Below are 14,424 nucleotides of genomic sequence, written 5' to 3' on the forward strand. Positions count from 1 at the left end.
TTTCTATTACTCCAGGTGAGAGGAGTTTTAGTAGGATGAGCCACATCCTTCTTTCCCTATGAAGCTACTTTTGTAGGTTTTGTTGTGGCTTTCTTCGTTTTTTCCACCTTAGAGATTGGAAGATCATCCTCTTCACTTTTAACATCCTCATCTCTTAGGAAAGGAGTTAAAGAAGGCATTGGTTCCTCCGAAGCTTCCTCCACGTTGACATCTTCCAAAAGGGCCATAATTGTATTTCCAATAGTCATACAGCCTTCAGATTCTTCACTCTCATTTCTTCCTCACTCTCAGTTTCAGAGTCCTCAACCTCACTCTATTTTTCATCATCTCCTACTCCCTCATGATCATTTTCCTCACTCTTAGAGTCCCCTTCCCCCTTAGTGCCATTTTCTTCCTCTAAATCTCCTTCTTGCTTAACTTTTTCCTTCTTTGATTCTCCATCATCCTCATTTTTATTCTCTTCTAAATTGTGTTCTTTCTTTCCTTCCACTTCTACCTCTTTATTTGTTTCCTTATCCTCCTCCTCATCAGCACCACTATAGGTACTATCATTAGAACCCTCGTTGTCCCTTGTTTCTTTTCCACTTCCCCCTCAACCACAGACTGTTTTGCCACTATTTCTACATTCACATGTTGTACAATTACCTTTTCTACTCCAGGTGTTTCTGCATGTGTTGTGTCCTTAAAGGGTTCAACTTTATTTAGAGGGAATAAATTTATAGTAGATGCCAGACTATCAAGTATTGATGGAGAAGGTTTTACTTATGAATCCTTGCCAATCGTAGGTTCCCCTTGAGTAATAGGATCCTTCATTGTAGGTTCCCCCTTAGCATTGTCAACTGGATTTCTACTTTTCACGAACTTCCTTGATGTGGCCTTGACCTTTGTGGGTTTAGAGGCGATATGTAGTGTAGACATATTGAATTGAGTAGTTGTTTGTGGAGATAGAGGTGTAGAGGAAACATAGGATAGACATGAAAGAGAAACAGTAGGTGGTGGTTCATTGATATCAGAGGATGATGTGGAGAAGTAATGGTGGGTAGTGGAGTCGAAATACTAGTGGATGAAGGTTGAGAAACATCAGTTAGTGGTGCAGAACTAACAGACAAGTTCACATTCTTTCTTGGCTTAGCTTTCTCACCTTTGGATTTAGAACCAGGCTTTTAGCATGATTTGGTTTTTAGGGAGGCTGACTATGATTTGTCATAGTGAAGAAGAGACGAGAGAATCAATTTCTTTGCTTAGGGTTTGAAGAAGAACAATGAATTGGGAAGAAGGTGCAAAGAGATGGTTTTAAAGGAGAGTATTCTTAATTTGACTAGAAGAGAGAAAGAGTATTGATTTGAGTTCTACAGTTGTAATGACCCGACTGGTCGTTTTGCTTTCTAGAATTCCGTTCCCTGAATAAGACTTCTTGTACGTACTTTTACTGTTTTATGACTTACGGGGATGGTTAGTTCAAAAATTTTAGGGGTCGGGTAGAAATCGGAACACTTGGTTCCTTAAGGTTGGCTTAAAAAGCCAAGTTTAACTTCGGTCAATATTTTGATCAAACAACATCGGAATCAAGATTTGACAGTTCCAATAGTTTGTATGATGTTTTTTAACTTAGGTGTATGTTTGGATCGGATTTTGGATAACCCGAGAGCATTTTGGCACCTAATAGTAAAAGTTGGTTCTTTGAAGGCTTTTGAAGTTCTTTAAATTTGGTTTGGAGTAGGTTTTGGTGATATCAATGTCCGAATGAAATTCAAGGACCGGGAATAGTTTCATAATGTCATTTAAGACTTGCACGCAAAATTTGGTGTCATTCCGAGCAGTTTAAGTATTTTTAGCGCATTGGGAGTAAATTGAAGAACTTGAAGTTCATAGTTTTGATTCAAATGGTTTGGGGTGTGATTCTTAGTTTTAGCATTGTTTGGAGTGTTCCGAGAGTTTGAGGGAGTCTATTTTATGATTTCAAACCTGTTGGTATGTTCGGGCGGGGCCTCAGGGGCCCCAGGTGCTAATCGGATGAGGCTCGGACTAAGTTAGAGCTTGGTACAAACAGTTGAAGCTCCCAACTGCTGTCATAATCGCACATGCGCTTGGCCAGCCATAGGTGGGATCCCACAGGTACGAGGGCTTGGCCACATAAGTCGTTCTGGAGCATTTGGCTCGGGACCGCAGTTGCAGAATTCTCCCGCGAATGCGCAGGAGCGGACTGAGGCGCAGAACCGGCGCGCTCGCCGCAGAAGTGGTCTCCCATCCATAGAAGCGGCCCACACTGAGCTTGAAAACCTCCGCAGAAGTGGACCAAGAACCGCAGAAGCAGCCAAGGCAGCGTAGATGCAAAAATCGCAGGGCAGGAGGGTTCATTTAGAACGGGACTTAAGCTATTTCTAATCCATTTCTCTCACTCTTTGGACGATATTTGGAGATTCTTGAGAAGGTTTTTTACCTAACACTTTGAGGCAAGTAATTTCTACCAATTATGAGTTAAATACATAGTTTAGGTAGATTATAATATGTAAATTAGTGAAAATCATAGATTTAAGTGAAAACCTAAGTTTTTGATAAAAATGAGATTTAACCACGAAATTGGTTATGGAATTTAGTGAAAATCATATATTTGAGTGTATGGGGTTATGGGTAACAAATTCCTTTGAAATTATCCGGAATCCGGGCACGTGGGCCATGGTAAATTTTAGGGATTCTTCAAATAGGCTTAGGAAATCACTTTGATGGTTAGAATATGAACTTTTGAGTATGTATTGATTACTTTATATAATGTTTACTAGTTTCGAGTCGTTTGGCACCAAAGTTTGTCGTTTGAGCATAACCTTGGACCAGAAAGTAGGATTTGAGACAAGGTAAGTCTCTTTTCTAACCTTGTAAGAGGGAATTAACCCCATAGGTGAATTAAATAAATATGTGTACCTATTTATGGGGGACACGTACGTACGAGGTGACGAGAGTCCGTACGTAGCAACTAATTATGCTTTTGTCCGGGTAGCCTGGGACCCATATCATGTTATACCTGCAATGTTTTCCCCTACTTGATAACTTAATTACTTAAGTCATATTGAAAGTTAATAACAGAATTGTAAAAGGTTAAATTTCACATACTTGAAATTGTAAATGAGACACTTGACTGTTATTGAAAATTTGTGTTTCTTTAAAGTGTTTTCTATTTATGGAATGGGCCGAAGGCCTCGGTAGCAGAAATATGCATCTATGGTTCGTGACGTTCGACCCTCGGCAGTGCACAGTTAAATATTATTTTGGATCGGGTCGTACGACATCGGCATAATTTGTGCATGATAAATCTTTGGAACTATTCATAATTGATATTGCTTAAATGGCTTAAGATATAAATTGTTAAATGATGAAATTAAACTTGGGACTTAATATTTGTGAAAAGAGTATTTACTATTTCCTGTTATTGAGTTTTCAGTATTATTCATGTAATCTATGCTTAGTATATAATTTTGATATATCATTGTTAGCCCATAGTAAGGGTCAAAATTGACCCCTCGTCACTATTTCTTCGAGGTTAGACTGGATACTTAATGGGTACATATTGTTTATGTACTTATGCTATACTTCTGCACTTAAATGTGTAGGATCTGGGGCAGGTACATCTGCTTATCAGTTCGGCGTGCACGCTTGACTCCTTATACGAGACCATACAATGAGATGCCCTTCCGAGCCGTTTTGCAGCAGCCGAAGTCTTTTATGTTATTATTGTTCTGTCTATTTTATTTCAGACAGTAGAGTAGTAGTGATCTTTTGTATATTCTACTAGTAGCCCATACTCTTGAAACACAAGGTCTTGGCACACACACTAGTAGACTCGTGGTTTTGGTTTCATTTCATGATTATGATTTCACTCAGGTGTTTTCGTATTATTTATTTCAAATCTATCATTTCTCAAATCTTTTATATTTAAGGGAAGTTTAATCACTTGGAAGAATTTATTTAAAAAGAGGAAATCACGTGGTTAGGTTCATAGTTGGCTTGCCTAGCGGCAGCGTTAGGCGTCATCATGGCCTATTATAGAATTGGATCGTGACAACGGTACTCCAATAATGGATATATTTGACAACTAGAATTTTAGAAATAATAGAAATGTTAACTGAACAGATTCATCCTTGATCTTTGACTCTTATAACGAATAAAATTGAGACTTACTTGGCTTAGGAAGTCTTATTACAATAGTATCTCCAATATTAAGTTTTACTACACTTTTGACAAGATGGCACATAACTAAGTTTGAAGGACCAAATCCTTTTCAATTCCTTAGTCCTTTCCAGAGTAAAGCTTTAGACACAATAAGGTTAATACCATAAGACATCAATATCAGTTAGATTTCCAAGGAAACTGTGTATACTTTAAACAAAGTACGAGACTGAATCATGTATTAGTTACTCAGACATCTACAACTTTTATTTTTATAGCCAATCATTGGGGTTCAACTTAGTGAGAGGACTTAATTAATCCTAGTTCTAGCTTGTTTCTTTCAAAATGATCCCTACTCAGTGCCTTAGTGAAAATGTTAGTAATTTGATCTTCAGTTTTACAAAATTTTATTGAGATATTTTTCTTTTCCACATTATCTTTGAGAAAGTGGTGTCTGATGTCAATATATTTAGTTCTCTTATGCTGACATAGATTCTTAGCAATATTTATGGCACTGGTGTTGTTATGAAAATGGGAACGCAATCAATAAAAATACCAGTCTCTGAGCTTCTGCCTTATCTATACCAATTATACACAACATGATATTGCTGCCACATATTCTGCTTCAGCTGTAGATAGGGCCACTGAGTGCTACCTCTTTGTTCCCCAAGACACAAGGCAAGAACCTATAAAGTGAGTTGTTTTAGAAGTGGTTTTCTTGTCAACATGAAAACCTGCATAGTTAGGATCAGCATAACTAGCAAAATCAAAATTGTATCATGTTGGATACCACAAACATAAGTCAGGAGTTGCTTTCAAGTATCTGAGTATTCTTTTGACCTCCTTTAAATGGGATTCCTTGAAATTTGCCTGAAACCTTGTAAATAGACCTGCACTAAACACAATGTCAGGTCTGGTTGCAGTGAGATATAAAAGTGGTCCAATCATTGCTCTGTATAGTTTTTTCTCTATACTTTTCCCTTCTTCATCTTGATCGAGCTTAGTGGCAATAGCAATAGGAGTATCATGTGACTTTCAGGATTTCATATTGAGTTTATGTAAACGCTCTTTGATGACTTTTATTGATTAATCATGGTTCCAGCATGTATTTGTTGATCTGTAAACCAAGAAAGAAGTTCAACTGAACCATCATGCTCATTTCAAATTCATTTTCCATCATTTCAGAAATTCCTTACACAATGTCTCATTAGTGGCTCCAAAAATAATATCATCCACATACACTGTACAATCAAAAGGTTTTTTCCTTTGTTTTTTCAAAAAAATGTTTAGAAAGCCATTAGTTAGAAGGAACTTTGACAGCCTCTCATACCAAACTCTTGGGTCCTACTTTAGTCCATACAGAGCCTTTTCCAGTTCGAAGGCATGATCAGGGAATTTTTCACTTTCAAAGCTAGGGGGTTGTTTCACAAATTCTTCCTCTTTCAAATAGTCATTCAGAAATATACTCTTTACATCCATCTGGTATAGTATAAACTCTATGTATACTACAAAGACTACAACATTCTGATGGCTTCCAATCGTGCTACTGGATCAAAATTTTCATCATAACCCTCTTCTTGACTGTATCCCTGAACCATAATTCTGACCGTGATCATTGTGATATTTCCTTGCTCGTCTAGTTTGTTCCTGAACACCCATATGATTGCTATAACAGTTTTTTGGGTCTTTGTACCAAGTGCCAAACCTTATTTCTCTTAAATATTTTTAGCTCCTCCTGCATGGAAATTACCTAGTCTTGATTCCTTAAGGCTTCCTTTATGTTCTTTGGATCTATTTGATACAAAAAGGTAGAGTGCACACAAGTTTCTCAAGGATGATCTAATTTGTACTCCTACAGTTGGATCAGTGATGAAATTTTCGAGAGGATGAAAACTTTGGGCTTTCTATGGTTTAACTTGTAGACCTTGAGATGATTTACCAAAGGAGTTTCCCAAAGGACTAGGGACTGTATGTATAACTTCACCCTGCTGAGTATCTGTCAGAATCATTCCACCTTCCTCATGTAATTCCTAATTACTTTCGTCTCCTTCTTGATTTCCTGATGATCCTTCAGACTTTTGCTCAAATTCTCCTTTAGTCTCAGGAGTCCTTTCCTTTGTGATCCCTATATCATAGTCTTCATCATGCAAATATTTCTCAGCCATATTTTTGGATTCATCAAAGATCACATGAATATATATTTTTTCACACACATAGTTATTTTATTAAACACTTTATATGCTTTATTATGTGGTGAATAGCCCAAGAATACTCCCTAATCACTTCTATCATCAAATTTACTTAGAACTTTTTTTACCATTATTGTGCACAAAGCACTTATAGCCAAATGCTCTTAGGTGAGTGATGTTGGCCTTTTTTTCTCGAAGTAACTCATAGGGAGGTTTCTCCAAAATGGGCCTGACCATGCATCTATTTAATAGGTAATAAGCAGTATGGACTGCCTCAGCCCAGAAGCTTTCAAGCAGTCCACTAGAAATTAGCATAGTCCTGCCCATATCTTCTAGAGACCTATTTTTTCTTTCCACAACACCATTTTATTGTGAAGTTCTAGGTGTAGAGAAGTAATGTTCCACTCCATGAGTGTCACAGAAGTCAAGGAACTTAGAGTTTTCAAACTAACTCCCATGATATTTTTTAATACTTAATACAAGACTTCCTAGTTTCTATTGAATCATTCTGACAAATATATAAAATACATCAAATGTTTCATCCTTAGAAGCTAAAAAATAGGGTCCACGTAAATTAGAGAAGTCGTCAATAATTACAAATACATATTTCTTACCTCCTCTGTTCTTTACTATCATTGGTCCATGTAAGTCCATGTGAAGAAGTTCAAGAGGCTTTGAGGAGCTGACAACTTTCTAAGATTTAAACGATCTTACATGCTTACCTCTGACACATGCATCACAAACCTTATAAGAGATGAACTCATCCTTTGGTAACTCAAGGACTAAGTCCTTTGCTACTAACTATTGATTTGGGACAGACTGTCATGGCCCAGTCTTCTATGCCACAACAGTGGAGCATCTTCTATTACACCTAAACATGTATGCTCACTTTGAGGGAGAGACATAATAGATTTCTTGCAGACATTGTTATGTCTCTTACCTTTCAGTTTCATTTGTATCCAATTTTGTGACAGTGCAGATTGTTGATTTGGGAGATGCTAAGGAGCTTATTATTGAGTCGAACCACATACACATCTTCTATAGAATGAGAGAGTGATTTACCAACTTTGCTAATTCCAGTTATTTTTCCTTTTTTCCATTTTCAAAGGACACATTCCCTCCTTGGAAGGCTGTTAGTGAGAGAATATTCATCTTTTCACCAGTCATATGTATTGAGCAACCACTATTCAGATACTAATATTGATTACTTCCTCTCACTTTAGCTTGCAATAAAAATCACAAGTTAGCTTTAGGAACATAGATAAGTTTGGGTACATTTTTATTGGAAAAAAATGAATCAAGTTCCTTTTTGCCCGGAAGGGAAGGACATTGGATGCCACTTTCTTATTAACCTTAATCCATTTTGTTTGAACAGAGGGAGTGACTTTTATTTTTTCTTTTACTGCCACAAGCTTATAAAGCCAAAAGTGTTCTTAAATTGAGCATGAATTAAAGCAAGACAGCTACTCCGAAAGGTCCAACTTTTCACAGTGAGTGTGCATTTTATTATCAAAGATTCCTGTATACTTAGGATCAAATTTTGGTACAGGGTTATTGTAGCTAATTCCTGACTTATTTGTGCTGCAATTTTTATTTAGTCAATTCAAGGCATTAGATGATCTATGCCACTTGCTTAATCTAGATAGTTCATACTTTGCCTTTTCAAGATTCTCTTTTAGTATTTTATTACTGCTATCAGCATCATATAGACTATCTTTAAGCTCTTTCAATTCCTTTTCAAGATTGCTTTGCAAATCACTGATTATTCCCTTTTTATTTTTACAAGCTTGTTGCTCATTCAGTATAGTAAGCTTAAGGAATTGGTCCTTATGATCCTTAGTCTGTCTTTCAAGGTTATTTTTGTTTGTTTCAAGATTTTTAAAATAAAGTTTGACACATGAAAGATTACTTACTAATTGATCATTTCCAGCACCTAACGTGTCAATTTCACTTATCATGGTTACTGTTAGCCCTCCGCCACTTTGAACTTGACTTAACAACGAGAGTGTTCTCACAGGGCAGCAAGAGTGTTTCTGAGCTAAGGTGCATAAGTAGCACTAAGGCAAAAAGGGAAACGAGCAAGTGATGTCCAAGGCTTTGACGGAGGTAAGACAGCTTGGCAAAGAGTTGATAATTAGATGTGGTATGAGGGTGACACTTGATCATGGAAAAGCCATCAAGGCACGGGGTAGTGATGCCAAGGCAAGGCAAAAACGAAGTGGACAAAGGCAGGCTAAGAGCAACAGAAGGCATGCGCGCCCTAGACCGACTTGTCATAACAATGGGGCGCCGCAAAGGGCTATGTGCGTGGGTGATGGTATAGGAAAAATGCGGCTACAATGTATATGAGAAAAATACATTGGCGCCTGATTCAAGCCAAGGCACGCACATGGGCAGAAAGCTTCAGATTGACCAAGTCAAAGACGGTTACGCGGCACATGCTATGCACATGGGCAGCAATTGGCTTTTGCTAAAATGCTGGTAGAATCGTTAGCATGTTTTTGGGGCCATGTTTCTATTATTATTAGCATGATCTACATGATCATAGTAGTTGAAAAATATCAACTACACTAGGCTAAAATAGTGAGATGTATGGGACAAGTGTCTAAGCCTAAGTGCGACAAATGTAAGGCAAATGGGTTGTCTCATATTTTATAAATAAGCAGCATCCTTATGCTTGTAGGTACGAAGAGAAAAATGTGTAGAGTGCATATTTAGAGTTAGGAAAGAGTGCCCACATCTCTTTTCAAGAGTGAAAACGCCTATGGTCAAGAGTGATCTTTTGTACGCGGTTGTATTTCGAGTTTGAGTTTCTTTGTATGCTCGAGTTAAATACAAAGTTGGAAAAAGAGTTTCATGTATATTGTGACTTGTTTTTTTCTTTATTTTCTATTGCCTTACTTAATTTCATTGCCTAAAATCAGTCCAAAGAATTACTATGTTGTAGCTACCTAATAATATTCAAGTGAAGGACTTGGCTGTCGCAAAGGCTGGTTTTGATGGATAGAAATCTCGCATGTGACAACTGGTATCAGAGCGGAGCAGGTTCATGACGGAGGCGTGATGGACAGTGACAGATTTCGTGGTCTTGTTCGAGAACATGGCCGGTGGTAACAATGAACTGCAGGAAAGGCTTGCGAAACTGGAAGCATTGATCGGAAATGTCTTTGAAGGTGACGAATTTCAGACTCTCGTGATAAGGCTTTCCTACCTTGAGGTAGAATTGGCAAGGTTAACTCAAGAGAATGCATATCTGAAAAGCGAGACAGTGGTTCTACGACGTGCTGTGGGAGAGGATGCTCCTCAACATGGTGTTGATTGTCTCAAGGTAAATATTCTTGAAACAAAGGCATTTGGTGGTGCAAAAAGTGAACGTGAATTGGAGAATTTTCTTTGGGATATGGAGCAGTACTATCATGTTATCGTGTGCAAGATGAGAAGTAGAAAGTAACCTTGACTAGCATGTATTTGAGTGAAGATGCTAAGTTATGTGGCACACTCGATGGCTGAAGATGAAAGTCTTGGCAGACCAAAGATTGAGTCGTAGGAGTGACTTAAAAAGGAATTGAAGGATCAATTCCTTGCTAGAAATACATCTTGGATTGCTAGGGACAAACTGAAAAAGTTGAGACAAACCGGATTAGTGAGAGCATATGTCAAAGAGTTCACTTCTTTGATGTTAAATGTAAGCAATATGTCGGAAAAAGAAAAATTGCACAACTTCATGAGCGGGATGAAACAATGGGCGCAATTGGAGTTGCATAGGTAGAATATTCAAAACCTCACAAGTTTTATGGTTGTGGCAGCTGTATTGGGTGATTTTCACTTGGGTGAAGAGACTTCTGCTTCAAAGTCCAACAATGAAAAGAAAGACAAGGAAAAGGAGTGGAAGAAATGTGAAAATAACAATGCTAATAAAGACAATAGGAAGGGAAAACAAGAGGCTGGAACTTCAAAGAGCAAGGAGAAGGGCGATAAATTCAGTAGTTGTTTCATTTATGATGGGCCACATCTAGTGAGGGACTGCACAAAGAAGGCAGTGTTGAATGCAATGACTGTCATAGATAAGAGGGCTGCATTAGAGACGATGACCAGTGACAAACAAGTGGTTGGGTTCAATGCAATTGTGGCTGAGGAGAATGGAGGCCAAGGGGCGTTGCTTGTCAAACCCTTAGGACTCATAAATTGAGCTAAGCTCGACGAGGACGTGGAGTTTCAAAGGGTGCCGGTGTTTTGTTAGCCCTCTACCACTTTGATCTTGACTTGAAAATGAGAGTGTTGTCATGAGGTAGCAAGAGTGTTGCCAAGCTAAGGTGAATGAATAGCTCCAAGGCAAAAAGGGAAATGGGCAAGTGATGGCCAAGTTTTTGATGAGGCAAGGCAGCTTGGCAAAGACTTGACAATGAGATGCGGGCTGATGATGACACTTTATCATGACAAAGGCATCAAGGCATATGACAGTAATGCCAAGGCAAGGCAAAAACGAAGTTGACAAAGGTAGGTTAAGTGCAATGGAAGGCATGCGCGTGTGAGGCAGACTTGTCATGACAATGGAACGCGACAAAGGGCCATGTGCGTGGGCAATGACATGGGCAAAATGAAGTTACAATGCACATGATAACAAGGCATTGGCGCCTGATTCAAGCCAAGACACGCACATGGGCAGCAAGCTTCATATTCACCAAGTCAAAGGCGGTTACATGGCACATGATGTGCACATGAGCAGCAATTGGCTTTTGCTAAAAAGCTGGCAGATTTGTTACCACGTTTTTGGGGCATTGTTTCTATTATTATTAGTATGATCTACATGATCCTAGTAGTTGGGGATGTCAACTACACTAGGCTAAAATAGTAGGTTGTGTGAGACAAGTATCTAAGCCTAAGCACGACAAGTGTAAGACAAAGGGGTTGTCTCATATTTTATAAATGGGCAGCGTCCTTATGCTTATAGGCAGAAGAGAAAAGTGTGTAGAGTGCATGTTTAGAGTTTGGAAAGAGTTCCTAAGTCTGTTTTCAAGAATTAAAATGCTTAAGGTCAAGAGTGATCTTTTGTACACCGCTGTACTTCTAGTTTGAGTTTCTTTGTATGCTCGAGTTTCTTGTATATCGTGCCTTGTGTTCTTCTTTACTTTTTGTTGCCTTACTTAATTTTTTTTCCCCTAAAATCAGTCCAAAGACTTGCTACATTGAATTTGCCTAAAAATATTCTAAGTCCAAAGTTGCTATAATTTTGGCTGAGTGTTATGAGAAGGCTAAAGTCAAGTAGGGGACTTGGTTGCCGCATAGGCTGGTTTTGACGGGCAAAAATCACGCCCGTGAAAGTTAATATTATGTCCATTAGTTATTTCTTATATATAACATGAATGTTTTCTCTCAAATTAGAGATACTTACCTGATTTGGTTCATCCTCAGCCTCTAAATCTCTCATGGTCATCATTCCTATCACTTCATCTTCTGAGTTACTTTCTTTAATTGCCATAAGTGCTAAATCAATATCCTTATTTCTAAATCAGCTTCCAGGGTCCTCCATATGTCGTTGGCAGAGATGCAAGTGGACATCTTGTAGAGAACATTCCTTAGAAAACTGTTGTAAAGGAGGTCCTTTGCTTTTGTATTTTTCTAAATGATCTTTCATTTTTATGAGTGATATGCCATCCTCAGCATTATATTATTCCTCTCTTTTGATGCTCTTGTCTCTATTGTTGTTCACTTTCATAGGTATGATTAGCCCATGATTGACAATTATCCACAAATCATAATTAGTTTCTTGAAGGAACACCTCCATATACATCTTCCATTCATTAAAGTGATGTCCATCAAAAGAAAGGGGTCTCCCAATGTGCATTCCTAGCTATACAGGAGGTTTAGACTTATTGGACTCTTCATAGTCAATCACATCATATAGACTGATAGTCTCAGCTTCTTTCTTCTTCTCTTTGTCACTTCCACTATCTTCATATGCTGCCAGGAAGACTTGTTTCATGGCCTCAGTGAATCCCTACCCATAATTTTATTTTTGTTTGGACCACACTCCATTAACTTATCCTTTTTTTCATTCTAATATATTTCTTTCTTCCATTCACTTTTCCATATTAGATAGTCTTTGACCATGTTATCCAGCTTGTTACACTTATAGCATTCATCATATGAGGATTTGCCAGCATGCTTACGTTTGATATTGCTTTCTCTCTTTGGTCCATTTCTAAAATTCTTCATAATGTTTTTGAAATTAGAAAATAGTGAAATATCTAGATCATCATTGTCAGACTTATCTTTGTGAGCACGTGATTTTTTCCCTACATTAAATACTCCTATAAAATCAAAGAAAATAGAGTTTTTCTTAATTATTTGCCAATTCAGGAATTTTTGTAGATTTTTATTAATTGTTTGCATTTTTCCTGCACGTTTAATTTTTATTTTAAACATGAAAAAATACCAAAATATCATGCATTGAATTTAGGATTTGTTTTTACATTTTTAGAATTAACCAGTAATTATTTTTTTTATAAAAATTAAAAATCACAAAAATTGCTTCATTTTTACACATTTTCCTTTTATTGATTTTTCCTCTTTTAATTAAGGATTAAGTAGATTTTATAATTTTTATAATTGACTTAATTCACATTTTTAGATAATCTAGGATTTTAATTTTAGGATTTTTAAAATCAAAGGAAAAGGAAAATGAAAAAAATTTGATTTAGTCTTCCTACCCCAAAGTTAACTAGCCCAAATTCATAAACCAAATCCATTCAAGCCCAAAAACATTGAGCCCATACCCTTTCCCCATTTGACCTAACCTAATTCCTACCCTTATATAATAATGTTAACTACTAAAATAATAGAGGGATTCCCTAACCCCATTCCCAATGGCGCTCCCCTCAACAGACAAAAATCAGACCCCTCTCCTTTACTTTCTCTCGGCCTAACAAAGGAAAAGAAGAAGGAACCAAGTCCAAAATCAGTTGGATTGAAATCCAACATTAACAGAAAAATGCTTTATAGATTGAAATCCAAAATCAATTCACGTTGAAATCCCTTAACATTCCCGCCTAATTGAAATCTCCCTAAATCTCCTTCCAAGTACTGTTGAAGCATCATCCATCTTCGAAGTTGGTTCTGATTCTCATCGTGTATAGAAGGCTTGCAAATATGGAGTCGATTGCAATTCGATGTTGCTGGTGATTGTTGAGTAGCTGAGTTCCGTCCTCTATCTTTGTCCCGTTGGCGTAGATTTAGTCTTTACACTATTAGGTATGTCTTTAAAAAACTTGTATTTTTTTCCAGATTTGGCCTACTATGAAGTCATGCTTGATTTTGATGTTTATCCTATGTTGATTGGAAATGGTTGTTTCAATTTGTTTCAGCATGAACAAGTGTTATTTATTTTACTTGAAATGTGGTGAAACGATTAAATTTATCTTTCAAACGAGATCCATAATGTGGAAACTGGTAGTTTTTTTTTGTTATTTGATTTAGCCATTTAATCACTGGGCTTGTAGTGTTACATGAAAAATTAGAATGTTTTTTTTGAAATAAGAAAAAAAAGGAGTTCATGTTGGGTTGAGATGTATGCGACGCTAAAATCAGTTACTACTCTAAATTGATTACTGTTGTAGCTATTTTGGCATGGCTTGGGATTTTGTGTCTGCTAGTGAAATTATTGTTATTAGAGTTGACATTTTTTTGTAAAGATGAGTTACACTCTTATATTTTTACAACTTGGCATTCGTTGTTTGGAAAAATAAAGTGTGTATGTATTTCACGTTTCGGGTCCTCGAAATGTTCCTTCGCCGAATTGGAGAGATCTTATTAATTCAAGTTGTTGAGCTCTCTATCTATCTATCCGTGTGTGTGTTCATTTTCTTGATTTGTATTTAGAATTGCAAGCTTTAGTCTTTAGCTGATCATATAGATTGTGATTTTTTGTTGGAGGATTTTAGACAGTGAATTTTTGTGACTTTTCTTGATTTCCGATTTCATTGTTTTCTAGCTTTGTATTTGGTTGATTTTTGTGGTCTAACTCCTGAAAAACAATTGCCATTAGAAGTGTCATACCAATAATATTCTTGGGTGT

At 37.2% G+C, this 14,424-nt stretch overlaps 1 protein-coding gene across 1 annotated transcript; it reads right to left on the reverse strand.

Annotated features, from left to right (window-relative positions):
- Positions 1–313: 313 nt before the first annotated feature.
- Positions 314–6,326, reverse strand: LOC138874874 (uncharacterized). The gene is made up of 2 exons (XM_070153661.1): positions 6,200–6,326; positions 314–591 (listed from the first exon to the last, which is right to left on the reverse strand). Exons 1-2 carry the CDS (start codon positions 6,324–6,326, stop codon positions 314–316), a joined length of 405 nt encoding a protein of 134 aa, XP_070009762.1.
- Positions 6,327–14,424: the final 8,098 nt, after the last annotated feature.

Source organism: Nicotiana sylvestris, chromosome 8 (assembly GCF_000393655.2).
Source record: "Nicotiana sylvestris chromosome 8, ASM39365v2, whole genome shotgun sequence".
In the NCBI taxonomy this organism is placed as follows: domain Eukaryota; kingdom Viridiplantae; phylum Streptophyta; class Magnoliopsida; order Solanales; family Solanaceae; genus Nicotiana; species Nicotiana sylvestris.

Bases quoted from the DNA above. Each gene is read 5' to 3' on its own strand.
- LOC138874874 (XM_070153661.1), bottom strand. From the start codon at position 6,326: ATGGCTGAGAAATATTTGCATGATGAAGACTATGATATAGGGATCACA. The intron at 592-6,199 runs GTAATTAGGAAT...TCTGTGGTTGAG, and splicing joins AAATCAAGAAGGAGACGAAA to GGGGAAGTGGAAAAGAAACA.